Source organism: Neopsephotus bourkii, unplaced genomic scaffold (assembly GCF_033783945.1).
Source record: "Neopsephotus bourkii isolate Nb327-2 ecotype Australia unplaced genomic scaffold, CSIRO-AGI_Nbou_v1 NB_1765, whole genome shotgun sequence".
Taxonomy (NCBI): Eukaryota; Metazoa; Chordata; class Aves; order Psittaciformes; family Psittacidae; genus Neopsephotus; species Neopsephotus bourkii.
Genome location: NW_026902239.1, coordinates 7337796 through 7355435, shown reverse-complemented (window position 1 = coordinate 7355435; position 17640 = coordinate 7337796). Strand labels below are relative to the sequence as shown.

Below are 17640 nucleotides of genomic sequence, written 5' to 3'. Positions count from 1 at the left end.
GTTATGTTTTCAGTAGGAGACTGAAAAGGAAATTTTGATTCACAAAGTGAAAACGCATATTAAAAACCATGAATACGTTCCCTGTAGACAGTTTCATAGACATTTCAGGTTGCTGGTATGTAATAATTAATTCAGTACTGCTTTGAAACTGTTGGCCAAGATCTCTGAGAAAAAGTATTTTAGAGAATTTAGGAAAAAACCCAACTGATTCAGAATAAAAATCCCCACTTACTTCTTTGCATGGTTTGAATCCAGTCTGTTCCAGGAGAATCTGGAATCCCAAAGTAGTTACTTTATTTCTCTACTTTAATAACACTGGTTTGAATGATGCTTTTATGTTTGGATTTGTTCAAGGAGAAAGGCAGATTTAAGAAAATGAAGGAAGAAAGTTTTATATGGATTTTATATACTTTACAGTTGTGAGAGATTTTTGAGTTTTTTTTTCTGTTTCACATAATACCATTCTTCTTGCCTAGAAACCTTCTCACGGCTTTCAGAAAAACATGAAACTTGAAGTGGTTGACAAGAGAAATCCAGTATTTATCAGAGTAGCAACCATTGTAGATACTGATGACTATAGAATAAAAGTAAGTTTCTTTGTCTTACTGTAATATACTGCTTGAGTGACTGATGGGTACTCTGTGAAACTGTAATACCATAGTTGTAAAACTAAGCACAGGAAGAAATGAGTCACATTGCTGTGTCCTGATAAGCTTTTGCTTATCCTTTTCACTGATTTATATGTGCATAATTCCTTTGGAAAGGGGTTGTTTTGTTGTCCTTTTAGTTAAATTTGCTGACATAGGTAGTTAGAGAGCATAGTTGTATATATTGGGAAATTGCTTTGGGAATAGTTGATATAAGACAGTTGTCTATCAAGAAATTATATGATTTGACATCAAGTGTCAAAGGCCTGCTGTGATATTTCTATTAGGACCCATAAGATATTTGGCCTAGGTTAATTGAATCTGTCTCTATAAACTTCCAGGTAGGAGAGAGATGTAAGTGAAATACAAAAAAAATAACCCTGATCTCTTGTGCCTTGTCAGTGACTTTTACAATTCTGAATTTTATATTGATTATGGACTTTAGATTGGATTAATCTCAGATAATGTATTTTTAAGAAATGACAGTTTTACAGAAGTGTATGTTTGAATTCTTTTTCTTTTATTGTACAAAACCAGTTTACACTCAGAAACCCTTAACCGTTAAAAGGCCTAGAATATTCTGGATATCCAGTTAGATGGATATGAAGGATATTTTTGGTTGTGGTTTGAAAAGATTTATTAGACATACCTGGTATTTCAAGCAGGAAATGCACCTGACATTTCGTTTTGAATCGGAATTAACTGGTGGTAGGGAGCCATCAGAACTAGTACCTTCATGCCTACACATTTTCTATCTAAACTTCAGTTGTTAATGAAAAATAAAAGCCCCAAACAAACCAACCAACCAACAGAAAAAACCCCAACCAAACACCAAAACTTCTTCAGTCTTGTTTATTAAAATTACAGGATTTGTAGATTCTAGGGTGGAAATTTGACTGTAGCATATGTTGATAAAGCTCTATTTGTATGTATCTGTGTATATGTCCATCCATACATGTGCACATGAGAGATCTGAGCTAGTTACTAGTTCAAAGGTCAAGTAAAATTTGATGTTATTTAGTTTTCACTTGAAAAAAAAAAAGCATGTATAGCTCATATTGGTGGTTTTATGGGAAGGCACATGCTTCATTTTCTCTTCAGTTTCAAGTCCTTACTCTTTATAGTCTGATTGTAGTAAATCATTAGTGTGTGTTAGGATTTACTGTTCTGTTATTCTTAAGTCCTGTTCAGGAGTTGAAAAAATGTTTGGATTTTGCAGGTTTTTTGAGAGAGAAAAGAGGCAGAAACTCATGTTTAACTGAAATAATAACAGGATAGCTAAACTTGTCCTGCTTTATTCCTGGGCTTTGAGACTGATGATTCAAGACTTAGTAAACAGTCAATGACACCTCTTGCCTTTTCTTAGTGAGAGTATGCATGGGTCCATAATTCAATGTACATATATTTTCTGTGTAACTTTGATAGTTCTCTTAAAGTGACTTCTCTAATGGATGTGTAATTTTTAGAGATTACTTAGGGAAACTGGTTTTATAGAGAATTTTTCTAATCTTGTTCTCCTTTTGATTTTAGGTCCATTTTGATGGCTGGGATAGCATATATGATTATTGGACTGATGTAGATAGCCCTGACATCCATCCTGCAGGCTGGTGTACAAAAACTGGACACCCTCTTCAGCCCCCGCTTAGTAAGAGAAATCACATTATAATGTAATGATGTTAAAAGGCACATGCACTATGCTATCTTTTTCACTGCCAGTGCCATCCAAGAAAGAGGAACAGCTAGGATATGCAAAACAATGTAAATGTGACATTTAGTGCAAAAATCAACCATTGGTAGTTAATCACTTTTTAGTAGATTGCTTTATTGACCCTTACTGTAATGGAAATAACAGTGTTTCTCTGTATGCATAAGAACCACAGTCAAAACCTGAAGTAACGATACAGATCTCTTGAAGCCACTGGTAAGACTGCTCTGGCACTCAGTAGAGATGATTAGCTCTTAAAATCTTCTGTCCACAGCCCCTTGAAGGTTAGTGTGCTTTTATCTCAGAATAGTTCAGACTTCACTGAGAAGGCACTCCTTTCAAATGCTGTTGCAAATCCTTAAAACCAGCCAAATTCCTTTTTTTAATGCAGCTGAGCAAAGAGGGGTTAATGGTGCCCACACTGAAAATAAGTTAAACAGGACCATGGTGTCAATAATAATACTGTACGTACCAGCTTGCCCTTTCTGGGAATTTTGCTTTACTTGTAGGCGGTCTGTTATAAGTGAGACCGAAGGTTGCAGGGAGAAAGGACTTTTGTGGTATGCACCTGTCTATGCCACTGTGTTTCTGGATGGTGGTGGTGAAATCACTTTAGCCAACTTGTAGCAGATTGACTTTTAACTGAGTGCTCTTCTCTGGGATCATTTTATATTGTGACTCTGAGGTATGCAAGACTACTGAGTGTTCACAGCTGTAACTGAGATTAGAAAAAGCTGCACTTGGAAAATAAGAAATGCTGAGCAATGCTAAGTACTCTGAAAAAATGAAATGTAAAATAACTGGGATAAGGCACACACAGATTGTGTGAACATGATACCTGAAAGTCTCAGTACCTCAATTCAGCATCTGTAAAATGTCAAGCAGAAATATTTCCTATCAAGAGCGTGATCAGAGTATATTCATTAGTTTTCTGAGCACTCCAGTGGTACAGTGATGACTGCATGTTAGGAAGTTAATCATTCTGCCTTCAAAGCAGAGTTTGAATAGGGTGACTTGACTGCCAAAGCACGAAGTGAATAATGAGGAGAAGATAGAATGCTGCATATCTACTTCTTAATCTGAGATATGCATCTTACATACCGAATGAAGGAAAAGTCCAGTGGGAGAGTTGGTCTGTGGCCACATAAAAATCTTATCACATATGGCAAAAGAGCTGAATAAGATTGTGACATTTCTGTTACCTAAGATTGCAAAGAAAAAAGATTCTTAGCCTATGTGTCTTCATTTTCTTGGAGACATTAAAAGAAACAAAATACAGATGCCCATCACATAAAACGTGTCATCTCTAGGTGGTAGCATATGAGGCACTGTTCTCTCGTGCACTACACCATTTTAAAGCCTATAGAATTCTTTGGACTTCAGTGTAGTCACAGTGTTGTAACATTAGCATAGTTGGAAGATTTGTTAAAAAATGCTTTTGAACTGTCTTAGTTTTGTCCTAACATATTAATTCTCTATCACTGTTTATCCATCTGCGAGCAAGAATCTTATCTTTCATCTAGGAAAATTTATTAAATAGACCTTTTTATTTAGTACAGTAACTGTAAGGGGAGATACAAGTTCATACAGTTTGCAAGTAAAACCAGTACTAGAGAGACAGTGCACCTTTGCAGATCTGCAGCAGGCATTCTCTGTTTCATGTACGGAAGTCTGTGTCTCACTTGCTATGAAACTATGGGTTATATGTTGTGTTAGCTGGAATGTCAAGGCCTGTTTTGACAGCTGTGTACTTTAATGTTTCTGCAGGCAACATTGTTTCAGGTTGATGAAAATCAGATAAACACATAAATTCAGATAAGTAATAATGAGATTAATAAATCTCCTGATGGCTTGTTCTTTTTAGTAGTATTTTCAGCCTTTGTTTTCATGTCTTGTTCCCTGGAAAATTTGAGCTAAAAATGGAGGTCAGTACCCACTGCAAACAGATCCCTGTCTCTGAGAATAGTAGGATAACATTGTCAGTGCTCTTGCAAAACATCCAGGTTGCAGCTACATGTAGTTAATAGGAGGGAAACTTGAAGTCATGTAGTTCCTCCTCTCCTGTAGAGATGTACTCACACAGAATAAACTTTTTTCTCCAGTGGATTGTTTGAATGTCTATCATGTTTTTGCAGAATGCTTTTTAAAAGTACTTTAGAATTAGATATTGTTTACTTACTTATTCTTCATGTTTACTATGATAGTCTGGTATTCCTACGTATTTGTATAACTTTTAAAGATTAGATACTTTTTTTTAATCTCTCACGTGATTTCCCTTGACATGCAGCTCCCTTGGAATTGGTGGAAGCTTTAGAGCATGGAGGGTGTCCCACAACAGGATGTAAAGGAGTTGGACACATTAAAAGGGCAAGACATATTGGCCATCATAGGTATGTGCTGTGAAGCTGTAATTTTATTCTTTCAACTGAGTAATGTCTGCACATTTATTTTTTTTTAATTTCTTCACAAGAAAACAGATACAAGCTGGAAGAAAATAGGAAATATTGTAAACCTAAAGATACAGTGATTTCAGTTGCCATGGTGAGCATGCTGAAATAAACATTAGCAATCTGTAACTTCGTTTCACCAGTGTGTTCCAAGATCAGATTTGTTGAACATCATTGTCACAATTTGTAGTTAGTCTCTATTTTGTTCTGATGAGGATTCCTTGGCTTGCTGTTCAGATTACAAAATGTTATTAACAGATATGCATAAAGCAATAACTCTTGAATCTTTTGAAATATGAGGCCACTAATTTTAATATAGCTTGGATGTCTTTGTTCTGCTTGGTTGGTAGATGTAGGCATTTGTTTGTTCATGGAAGGGTGCTAAAAAGGAAGTTCAGGTTGACATATTCCCAAGTGACAGCCTGAACAATTTACTGTTTGCACATAGTGTTTCTAAGGATGCTTTTGTTATAAACCTTTGAAAATATAATACAGAAATGTGGATATCCCAAGTTGTCCTAGAGGAGAGTTGACACAGAGAGAGCAGTAGCATGGGAGAATGGAGTGGGGGACAGAGAGACAACGTCAGAGAAAATGGGAAACATTTGCTGAGTCAGAATTTTATTATTTGAAAAATATTTGCAGTATGAGGTGAATCCTGAATTTCAGTAAGGGATATACAGTTAAAGTCACATGTTAAGTTGAGAATCAGTTACCAGAAATGTCATCCTATTACCTTTTCGCAAATTAGGGCTTCCAGAAGTTTTCTCAGTTTTTTTGCATTACACAGTCATACAATTCTTCAATGTCTCATCACTTAGTGCTTTCTGCTTTTATATATGGTTAGGTAATTGCTCTTCGGCCGTTTGTCTATTCATGGTTTTTAAGTATATTATTAAACTGCCATGATCCAAGAGTTAGCTCTGCAATCTCTTCATGTTCTTGATGAGAGAATTATGTCCTGTGGACTTGAATTATGCTATGAGGTTTTGATGGTGTATCAGCACTGGTTGAAGTCCTGACTCATCCCTAACAAAGATACCTGCCAGCAAAACTGACTGTGTTGTTACATGTTTAGTGTAAAAAAGGCATCTTTTGCAGAAGGGTTTTTCATGTCTACAGCAGAGGCATTGTCCTTGTGCTGTTAGGAGGCAGAACTCCTGATGCTAGTACAAGCTTTATCTCCAGGAAGGTATGTGTGTAGGTTAGCACCAGTGACAAAACTTGTTGCAGCATGAACTGTGGTGGATTGTCATGGCACAGTACGCTGCATTGCTGTCTTTCAGATTATTTTAATGCTTTTCCTTTTGTCTTTTTCTGACTATGTTCTTTTTACTTTGGTTTATTTTTTGCAGTTTTTCCACCTTCCCTTTTGAGAAGGTTTGTTGCACTCAGTCAGTAGGATAACTCCTTAAACAGTCAAGCTAGTACTTAAGACATTACCACTGAATCAGAATCATTGACTGGTTAGGGTAGAAAGGGACCTTAAAGATCGTCTAGTTTCAACCCCGTCATGTGCAGGGACACTTTCTGTTAGACCAGGTTGCTCAAGGCCTTGTCCACTTGGCCTTGAACACTTCCATCCTTCAGTTAGCATATGGTAACCTATTGCATTCATTTTCTTACTCCACTGAAAATATGAAGAAAACTAGACTTTCCTAAAATGCTTCCTGGCTGCTTAGCTGAAATCCCTTTTGTTTCATATTCCAGTAGACTAAGTCTTACCTGATTTGTTAACGCACCTGATCTGTAAGACAATAAATTCCAATTCCTTACTGTGTACTCTCAGTTACTTAGAATCAGGTGAAAATACCAATTCTTAGTCCAAGGTTGAAACTTAAAAAAAAAAAATAATCCAGTGTGTCAGAAAATATGATAATTTAAAATGTTAAGTAGTTCTGAAATAATTTTGAGAGCTTGTTCCTTAGGAAACAGGTGAAAGCCTTTGTGATTATGTAGGGGTTAAAGCATTTACTTTTTAAAAAAATTGATATTAATAAGGACTTGGTATCTATCTCCAGTTGATCTAGAGTTTTATGCTGCACAGTTGAAACTGAGACTGATATGCAGGTTGGTAGCATTATGCATATCATTGTGAATTTTATGTTCTCTGATGTTTAATGTATGCGATAATTCTCAAATTCAAGCAATAATGCAAAGTGGTAAATTGTAAACAAGCCATTAGTGTTTTGGGTAAGCTGTTCATGAATGAAGATTTTAACCAGAAACATGACATGTGTTATATGTAAGTTGAGATGAACTGAATGTCATGGTGGCAAATGTGTTGTAAAAGAGCAATGGAAAAATGTAGGAAACCTCACCTCAGCAGGATGTCGTATCTGTTCATTCAGTGACTGTTGAAATCACTCTTGTCTGGCTTTGATGCCAGTCTCAAATTTCATTTTATTTTTATGTAAAGTCATTTGGCCACAACAAAATCTCTTACAAGCTACTGTTGAGTCAACTTTAGACTGTTGAATGAAACAGCTTTCATCTGAAAAAGAATGCTTTGATGAAGTTGTAAATTGTGAAAGAGAACATTTGTATCACTTATTTCCAGACTAGTTTAAAATATTTTCATAAAGTCAACTGAAGTGATCACTTGACAAAAATCCAACAGGAAAGAAAAAGTACGTCCCCCAGATGTTGTCAGGACCTTTTTTGTCAGAGGTTTCTTGCTAATCACTTATCACTACTACCGAATACAGTCATTTCAACATACACTGCTCTAGATAAAGTCTAATTCATTAATTATAGAATCATAGAATCATAGAATAGTTAGGGTTGGAAAGGACCTTAAGATCATTAAGTTCCAACCCCCCTGCCATGGGCAGGGACACCTCACACTAAACCATATCACCCAAGGCTCTGTGCAACCTGGCCTTGAACACTGCCAGGGATGGAGCATTCACCACCTCCCTGGGCAACCCATTCCAATGCCTCACCACCCTAACAGGAAAGAATTTCCTCCTTATATCCAATCTAAACTTCCCCTGTTTAAGTTTTAACCCATTACCCCTTGTCCTGTCACTACAGTCCCTAATGAAGAGTCCCTCCCTAGCATCCCTATAGGCCCCCTTCAGATACTGGAAGGCTGCTATGAGGTCCCCACGCAGACTTTTCTTCTCCAGGCTGAACAGCCCCAACTTTTTCAGCCTGTCTTCATACAGGAGGTGCTCCAGTCCCCTGATCATCCTCGTGGCCCTCCTCTAGACTTGTTCCAACAGTTCCATGTCCTTTTTATGTTGAGGACACCAGAACTGCACACAATACTCCAAGTGAGGTCTCACAAGAGCAGAGTAGAGGGGCAGGTTCACCTCCTTCGACCTGCTGGTCATGCTTCTTTTGATGCAGCCCAGGACATGGTTGGCTTTCTGTACTGTGAGCGCACACTGAAGCCGGCTCATGTTCATTTTCTCATTGACCAGCACCCCCAGGTCCTTCTCCACAGGGCTGCTCTGAATCTCTTCTCTGCCCAGCCTGTAGCTGTGCCTGGAATTGCTCCGACCCAGGTGTAGGACCTTGCAGTTGTCATGGTTAAACTTCATGAGGTTGGCATCAGCCCACCTCACAAGCGTGTCAAGGTCCCTGTCCATGGCTTCACACAGGCTGCAAAATATTACAAGCAGTCATAAAGACTACAAATGTATATAAAAAAAAATACTTTCATATTAACATCCTTTTATCAAAGAAATTGCCACCTCACTGTTCTTCTTCAGGTTATGAGAATCCTGGCTAATATTCCCTTTTGATGTTAGGTGTACCTGAGGCTAAGTAATCCAGTTGGACTCTGTGCTTCAGAAACTTTGCATACTGCTAGAAAATAGGAGCATTTACAGATGTCTGTAGAAGACTAAGGTCCATGCCTATCCATCAGCAGCCCAATTTTATCCTACAAGCCTTGAAATTTAGTGAAAAAAAAGGTCTGTGTGTAACCCTACCTAGACATAGATTTTGAGAGTAATGGAAGAGCAGTTGTAAAATAACCACAAACGTGGTATGCTACCTCAGTGCTTAGGTTCTGGAAAGGGATGATTACATAAAACCTCTGTTGCCTGGAAAAACCCAGACCTGGGATCCTGAGGATTCTTCGAATGGTATCATGATTTGATAAAAACAAAAGCTTATTTTAATGCTCAGTTTGTACCCAGCCTACGTGGGACTCTGGAAACAGTGGCTCCCTTTCATCAGAAAACTGTTATGGACATGTGTGTTTCCAGACACTCTAATGCCATTTCAGTAGGATGCAAAGTGTATTGAAGGGAGCTAATTGCTGTGCAGTCTTGATCTTTCACCATTTTGAAATGGCTGATTACTCTCCTGTGCAGGGGGGTCAGGTGGTATTAATGTGGATGTTTTGTTTACTGAAGCCTACTGAAGCAGCTCAGATGATAATTGATATCATCGTATTAGACTGGTTTCAAAGCCATGGAGCAGTGATGGGGGTGTACAGCAGAGGTTTCAAATTGAGTACCTGCTGCTGTTTCTGCTGCTTGCTATTCTCCCTGTGCCTCTGGCATACCTTGGTACTGCCAAGTCAAGGACATATGATCATTTTGGAAACTGCCTTCTGAACTTTTGCTGTTTTGCAGATAGTTTGCTAAGGCAAAATATAAGCAGAAATGCAGGTTTAAGTTGACACAAGAGGTAAAAATCCTAATTCAGTGTTAATTAACCTGAGCCTTGAGATAAGTCCTTAAAACTTACAGTCCTATATAAATCAAATACTTATGTTGTGTAGGAATAACAAGATTAATCTTATATTCTTTGTAGTAGAGAAGTTAAACTGAACTGAAGGCTGAAGGCAGTGAGATTCGGGAAGATTTATTGATTGATCCAAAGCCATGTAACTCATACACAGGCTCATTCATGCTGTGCTTTGCTGAAACAAAGCCAGCAGTGGAAACCATGAGGGTTCTTTCTTTAAAAAAATAAAATAAATAATCATACAACAACTCAAAGAATTAATCAGAAGGAAAGCCTCCTCAGAATCTAGTGTTCCAAAGCAATATTATAACTATTATTGACTGAAACCGTCATTCAGTTTCTGATTTTCCAGAAAATACAAAAGGAAAAGACAGTGTACAAACAGGCAAGTTCTACTAATGAAGAACTGAATTTTGAGGCATCTTTTTTTAGTTTTTTAAATTTAAAACATGTTAGAGGTGTTTGTGAACAGAAGACCTGCTGGAGACAAAATTGCATTGTTAGATTTCATTGTGGTGTATGGCTTGTTTAATACTATGCAACTAAAGTTAAATAGCACAGTGGTAGTGGTTAGTGTTTCTTTGAGACAACCCTCTAACTGCTTAAAAACACTAAGCCTCAAAATACCCCTCTAAATGTAGGAAGCCAAAAGAAGATTACATGTTTTGCCTCATAGCAGTGGCAGAACTGAGATTAACCAATATATTCCTGAGTTTCTGATAACTGTATTTCATCACAGTGGTATGAGTTTGACACAGCAAGAATTTGCTACTAGCTTTGGCTCCTTAAAACCTTTTTCTGAATAGAAGCCTGTATCTTTCATCTTGTAGTTCATTTGAAAGGGAAAATTTGATAGATGCAGCAGTAAGAATTGAAAACATAAAACAATTTCCCTTCTTTCCTGCTGTTCCTGTTTTCTTCCCCATATTTCTGTTAATGGGCTCTTTTTGGTCTTTTAAGACGTCTGGCAGAGTCTAGCCTTATGACAGACAAAGCCAGTAGGTTGAAAAATAAATGCAAGTAGAAGCATATAAATAAAATGAAATGTCAAATGCTGCTTAAGAGAAATTAGAAGTAAAAGGTAATGCCCAGAGGTGGTTTTGTTGTTTTTTTTTATTACTATTTGTATATTCTGTTCCATGTCTTTAAAACAATTTCATTAACAAAAGAGTACCCAATGTAAAGTGCAGTGCTTTGTTGTTCAGCTACCCATTTGGCTATATCTTATTTGGCTGTGTAACTCCTGGTATGAAGGTTCTTATGGCAAAAAACTTCAGTGCCTTTATATCAGAGGAGGTGCTGGGGACTAACACCTGTAGTAGCCTTAAGGAATTTTTTCCTTTTATGCTAGTAGTGAGAGAAATGTAAATTTCCACCAACATTTTTATGGTGGTTAGACAAAAATTAGACCACCAGTATTGGTTCAACCTTGTGATAGGAGTTGATTCATACTCTGAATCCCAAGCTTTATCAGTAAAGGAAACTGAGAATGTGCAGCGTATTTTTATAGGGCTTTTTTTTTTTTTTTTTAGATGCTGTGCTTTATAAAACATGATTATAAAAGCTGTTGGTTTTCTATTTGTTTTTTGTAAATTGGAGCTGGCAGGGCATACGGCTGGCTAGGTAGACTTGTTTGTATTAGTTCTGTTTGGAAATCATGCATGTAACAATCAGTGAAACAAATAAAACATGGCTGTTTGTGGAAAGGCAAGTAGTTACATTCTTAAGTAGAAAATAAGCAATATCTTAGGACATGCTTTTGTTGTTTGTTTTCTTTTTTTGGTTGTTTTTTGTTTTACCATTGTAATAATACAGGTAAGTAGGAAAGCATGATATTAGATTATAGCTGGTGTCATACCTCATGAGCCTAGTACTAAACAGAGCATCATGTTTAGTACAGCCTCTCCTGTATCTTAAACAGAGATCTGAAAACTTGAGCATGCCGGTATTCAGTGTTGTGGCACATATACTCCTTTCAGAGTTTAAGCTATTATCTTTGAATGGAGAGTAGATAGCCCAGAGAGTAGATCAGTGCTCCATTCTCCTAAAGAAAAGATCCTAGTTTAGCCCGTGTGTTTTGTTTTTCTGTTCTTCCCTTTCCTACCTTTTGTGCAAATTCAGGTTTTCTGACTTTAGGAGGTACACCACATTTACAAGTCATTACATCAATGCACAGTGTCAAATTTTCTCTTTCCCTAGCTGGAGTGCAGTGAAATAGGGAGTGCTGGATGATAGGAAAGATTGTTAAAATAATAGTGTCTTTTAATGGAATATCACCAAATGGCATTTGCAAAGATGGAGCATTCACTGCAGTAAGAGGATGTGCACCATTCCTCATGCTGTGCCCTTGCAGTACAGCTTCTTTGTGGACATACAGAATAGAATTACCTTCCTTCAGAGCAAAAGTAACCATGGGAGTATGACTTTATTTAGAGAGAGGTGGGTATAGTCAAAGGCAACTTGTATTTTATGTATATAATGCTATTAAAGGTATGAAAAGTCAGGCTAAACATTCATCACTTTTCCAGATTGTATGCTGTAATATAAATTAATACATTTTGACTTATAAGCTGCTGTTGAAAGGAAACATGAAAAACTTTCAGGTTGAGGATTATTAACATTTTAAAGTATGACTACTTACTGCTTCTTTTTTCCCCCTCATCTTCTTTATATTAACTGATTGCAACTGCTTCTAGAAAACTGATGTTATTTCATTTGAACTGAATGAACTGACATTAAGGAGGTGTTTCTCTTCTTAAACTTCTAGTGCAGTCAGCTGCCCATATTCAGAGATGAACTTGAACAAAGAAAGCCTCTTACCTGATCGGTTGAGTGGGGAGATGCCTGCAGCCAGTCCTGTCCCCAGAAACAGAAAAGTGGAAGCAAGTGAAAGATCCACTTCTCCTGTAATCAAGTAATTACCACTGAAGCGATGTCTGTGACTAACACAGTACTTTATTTCAGTGTTCTTTAATGTAATTTGTGGTTCTGTAATGGCTGAATGGTTTCAGAAAGGCCTGCTTATTTATCTGCATACGGTTTCCTCAGTGCTTATCAAAAAGGTCACCAAGCTGTCAAAGACTGGCACTGATTTTACTGTGTATGATTTAACAAGTATTCGGTTTCATCCTCAGTATAACTATCTGGACTACTAAGTGGTTGATTGGAATTTAAAATGGAGTGTTTGCCAGTTGGTTTCACTTAAGAAAATTATTTGTTAGAATTTATTTTGCTTGCTGGGGTGGAGTTATTGACATGACTGTAAAATAATGTTGCGCTTTGAAGAATAGCCACTTATAAATTCTGTCATTATTGTGGGAGTGGGGAATCAAATTACTGGGAGTGAGTTTTGCAAGAACAATGTTAAATTCTGTAGCTGAAGCTTTTAGGAAGAGCACTGGGGAAAAAAAAAAAAGTATGTGATATCAAGATAATGATTTTCGGATTATTATTTTCTATCAGAAATCATGTACACTGACTCCTGTGCTTATTTTGGGCTGTGGGGATGCATAGTGAATTTAAGAAGAAAAGGAAAAGAAAAGAGTCTCTCCATTTTTTTCAAGTGCTACGTTAATGTAAATGTGAAAATGTGATTTCCAGTTCCCATTGGAATGACCACGTATTTTCAATAGATGGTAATTTAAATTACATTCTTGGACACAGGTTCAGCTTCATGCTTTAAAAAACAAAATATTCATCTGTCACAGTGCTGCCTGGTTTGATCTTACAAATGTAGGGTTGTAGAAATCTGAAGTGACTTGATTGCCCTCTGGCAGGTAGCCCAGGTACCATCCCAGTGAAGCCAGTAACAGTGAGAAGTGGTATGTGTGGCAGGGACTGTGTCAAGTCCTATTTTTTTCATTGCCGCAAGTAAGAGACTACATGTCTCTTCCATTTTTGTATATCATGGAAGGGAGAAAATGGATAGATGAAAACGGTACTTTGGAGTCGTCTTGTGTTACAGATATTTGAAGTGGATAGCTTATTATCAAAAATAACATGAGGCAAATTCTGTTCCTGTTGAATTGCCTACATGTATTACCTTTGATTTCATGGAGAAGAGAGTTCTGTATTGTGATTTCTGTTGGTGGCAGATGAAAAACTTCTGTGTATTTCTTAAATGAACGAAACACTTTTATGTCAATTACATGAATGGTACTTTACCCATAGAGAAAATAAGGTGAACAACAACTCAACTGCTGGAGTTTTAAGCATTTTGTTAATTTGTTTTAAACAGTGACAGAAAATGCCCCAGCCCTGGTCACATAGGTATGAAATCTTCACCTCACAACCGATCATCTGGAAAAACCATGCCAGAAACAACTAAGCAGGAAGAAGCAGAAAGTAAATCTCCTTGCAAGAAGTCCCTACTATGTGATGTGAAAGAAAAGAAGGCACCTGGGTAACTGTTGGTTCCTTTCAAAGTATGGGTTGTTTTGAGTCAGTTTGAAATGCAACTTACAAGTCAGTGCAGTACAGTGATTTGTCTGTGGGACTCTTGGAAGCAGTGGGAAAGGATCTGTATGTTCTTCAGCTGTCTTTATATTAGAAGTAGGGGGTAAGGGAGTGTCACAATGTATTCAAGAAATAAGAAATGTGTATCAGAGAGAGAAAGAATACTGCAAGACAGAAAAAGTATTGGAAGTTGAGATCCTTCTTCCTTACCTTTCTAGAAATGTTATTGTATATGTACAAATATGTACATATATTTAAAAATGAAAAGTAATTCCTTAACTCTCAGGATTTGGAGTATCTTTTTGACAGAAAATGACATGAGATAGTTTCCAAGCTTGCACTGAAAAATAATATTTATGGTATAAGAAGACTATCTCTGAAACTGGAAAGATGCAATTCAGTGTTTTCATGGGGATATATGAGGCATTAGGATTCTCTATGTTTTTAATTAGTTGCAGTAGCAGTGTATTACTTTATTGGCTTTTTTTATACAGAAATAGAAGACACTGGATCAAGAAGTGTCATTTGTTACATATTTATGTTGGCCACATTATCATGCATTCATAATAAATGAACTGTAATTTTTAGCAGTAGTAGTGTCTTGAGAAGCTTCAGAGAGTTCATATTGAAAGTTCAATTGAAAAAGATCTAATAGGAACATCAAGCAGTGTTGATATAATTTCCATAAGTCAAATAAACAGCATTCACTAGTCATCTTCAAGTGAATTTAAACAGCGGAAAGACAGTTTCATGTGCAGTTTTGAAAACCTATATTAAATAGCAGTTGTTGTTCATCACTTTAAGCGGTTGCAGTAAATTAACAGTTGTAGCAAATTCACCTTTTTTTAGAAATAAACATTGACTTCACAGACTATCTCTTAAAATTAATTGAAAAACAATTCTTTTTTTATTTTATTTTTTTAGGGTAGCATCATTATGAAGACCTAAAATAAGCAGTATCTGTGCTGTCTGTTCACTGTATTGAGTCATTTACTGTATTGAGTCATTTACATTAAGAGAATAGCAACCTTGTGCCAACTTTGAACTCCCCAGAGGCTTTGCAGTCGCTATTTGAGCTGTTTGAATACACTGATGACTACTCATTTTATCATCTAGCTTTCCACATTCCTTATGTATCCAGCATAGTCAGAAAGGACTTCCAGTTGAATAAACTTCCTTTGAAAAAGGCATGAAAAATAGTGTTCACAAACTTAGGTATATGTGAACCGCTAAAGTTCACATACACAAATATTTAACATCTAGTTATTGCAGTACTCTGGATCTTTTTAGATGTATATGCAAAATGGACATGCATCATAGAAGACATAGATACTTGTGTGCTCTTTAGCTGCTGAGTTTGTAGTGTGGATTTAATTATGTTTGACTTCATTACAGTTGTGTATACCTTCATATTCCAGGTAATCTTTTATTTCTTACAAGTCCTTGTTTGAGGAACAAACTACTTATGAACCCAACCATGAGATTTACTTTTTTGAGTTAACATCTAAGTGGTACTCAGCTAATCTCCCGTTTCAGTTTACTCCTTGTCTCTCTTGTCTTTCTTTTTTTTTTTTTTAATTTTTAACAGGTCAGAGGTATCTGTACATACAAGCAGTTATACTAGAAATTTTTGGTTTACAAAAATACATGTGTAAAAGCTGCAGTTTGTCCCTCTGGCATGTTCCTGAGATTAAAATTCAAGATAAAAATCACGTGCCTGCAGCATATTCAATTTTAATTCAAAAGTATCTTTATTGTATATTCAGAGTAGGAAAAGAATTTCACTGTTATAATGTTTCCACTGTGGAAATGCTTACAATGAAGGAAGGTGAGCACTTAGGCTTGAGAATCAAATGGTACTACCCCTTAAAAGAAAATTCCATTTATCTTCCAACCTCTTCCCTAGAACCTTCAGCTCATGACACTGTGCTGTATTTAGTGAGATAAAATTTCTGATTATATGTTGCTGTGAAAATTGTCCTAAAGAAAATTGGAAGATACATGTTTCCTCACAGGTTTTGGTGATATCTCTTCTTTATGTTGAATTAACAGTAATCATTTAGAATTTGGAATGAATTACACTACTTTGTATCATCTTACTTTAAAAGTTTTCTGTGTCTGTGGAGTTTAGGGAAATAATTTCAGAGTAAATAAATCAGGTGATACTTGTGAGGAAGTGACAGTGGACAAGTCCTTTGTGGCACAAGAAGGCATGCCACTGTATGCATTCCACTGGCATTGCTTGTCACACCTTTATTATTTGTATCCTACCATACTACAAAGGCTGTATTTTTCCATTTGTTGTGTTCATTTTGCACCATTAATAGTGTGTTAAATAGATTTTTGTTGATGTTGGTGAACTTGCTGATTTATTCCCAAATATTTACTTATATTTAATAGTATAAATAGTATTTAATAGTATAGATGTAAGCAATTGGATTAAAAAGGCCTGTTTCTTCTCTGGATTTGTATTTTGAGGGTTGCTAATCTTGATGTCTAGCAAAGTGTTAGCTCTAGTTTGGCTTTTTATCTGCGTTTGGGACGTGTGTGAAGAGGTTTTTGTTGAGTGCTTCTCTGGTAGATAGTAAAGCATGGGTTCATGTAGTGGGCTTTCTTGCAGTCTAGACTTCAAGGTCATTCTGTCTGGTGCCTGTTTTTAGACAAGGTTCATTATGCAGTTAGTATCTCTGAGAGCTTTGGATCTGTGATGGTTTAGTAAGAATTGTCCAAAGTGTCCAAGTTCTTCAGAGCAGAAGGAAATACACACATAATGTCAGCAAGTTCATGTAAGCTTCATTTTTGTAAGAAACAATGCTGGAAATAACTTCTGAAGGCAGAATTTGAAAAGGAACTTCCCAGGAACTGACTTTAAGATGCAAATACACCCATGCCCCCTTGAGAAGTTCTCTTATTTCCAGCTCTCTTGCCTTATTTTTCTCAGTAGGGGAAAGGCATTCCCTCTTTGCAAATGCTTAGGCTGGCAAAGCTGAGGGAGCAGCCACAGGCACCAGGGGTAAGAGCAACTGTTTTAGCTGGGTAAGAAGTAATGCCAAACCAGTAACGAATACAGATAATTTCAGTGGTATCATTAGCAGCTACAAAACAGTGTCAGTATAGTACAGGAGTTGGGGTAGGGTGGAGGTGAAGGTTGGGCAGAGAAAAAGAGTAAATGTTGTTTCAGATATCTCCTGAAAATGGCCCGGATAGCCAGTAAGGCTTTGTAGGAGATGGATCTATATATATGTACTCTTCACTCTCCTCATCTTCTGCTATGGACACATCCACTGCCTTTATTTGTATATTTTCCAGTTTCAGTTATGAAGTTGTGTGTTGCTATGATTTACATAATCTTAATCTATATTGTTCTCAAGCCTTCACTGCAAAATTCATGTCAGTAGTCATGCCAGAAATTAGATCCTCTCTTTTTTTTTTTTACTTAATGATGATAAAACATTCTTTGTGTGGGAATCCTGTTGTGTACATGGCATTATTAGCAAGAGATGTCATCGTGATTAGTGATTTTTATGATGTATTAATAAAAAATGACCCTTATATTTTTGTCAGTGGAGTACTACAAATGAAGGACTCCATAAAGAACAAAGAGTGTGAAGAAGAGGAGACAGAAAATAAGCTGCTCATTTCAAATGAAATTAAAGGTAAATTGGCAGTATTTCATTTG

General features: G+C 36.7%; 1 protein-coding gene across 8 annotated transcripts in view; it reads left to right on the top strand.

Moving 5' to 3' along the window:
* The window catches only part of L3MBTL3 (L3MBTL histone methyl-lysine binding protein 3), an 83674-nt gene that overhangs the window by 56066 nt on the left and 9968 nt on the right, over positions 1–17640 (top strand). For 7 of the 8 annotated variants that reach the window (XM_061378401.1, XM_061378400.1, XM_061378405.1 and 4 more), the window contains exons 14-19: positions 477–587; positions 2178–2292; positions 4640–4742; positions 12274–12420; positions 13744–13908; positions 17526–17617. In XM_061378401.1, coding sequence (XP_061234385.1) covers positions 477–587; positions 2178–2292; positions 4640–4742; positions 12274–12420; positions 13744–13908; positions 17526–17617 — 733 coding nt within the window. The remainder of the gene's footprint in view (positions 1–476; positions 588–2177; positions 2293–4639; positions 4743–12273; positions 12421–13743; positions 13909–17525; positions 17618–17640) is intronic. The other variant, XM_061378399.1, reaches the window with a different exon arrangement.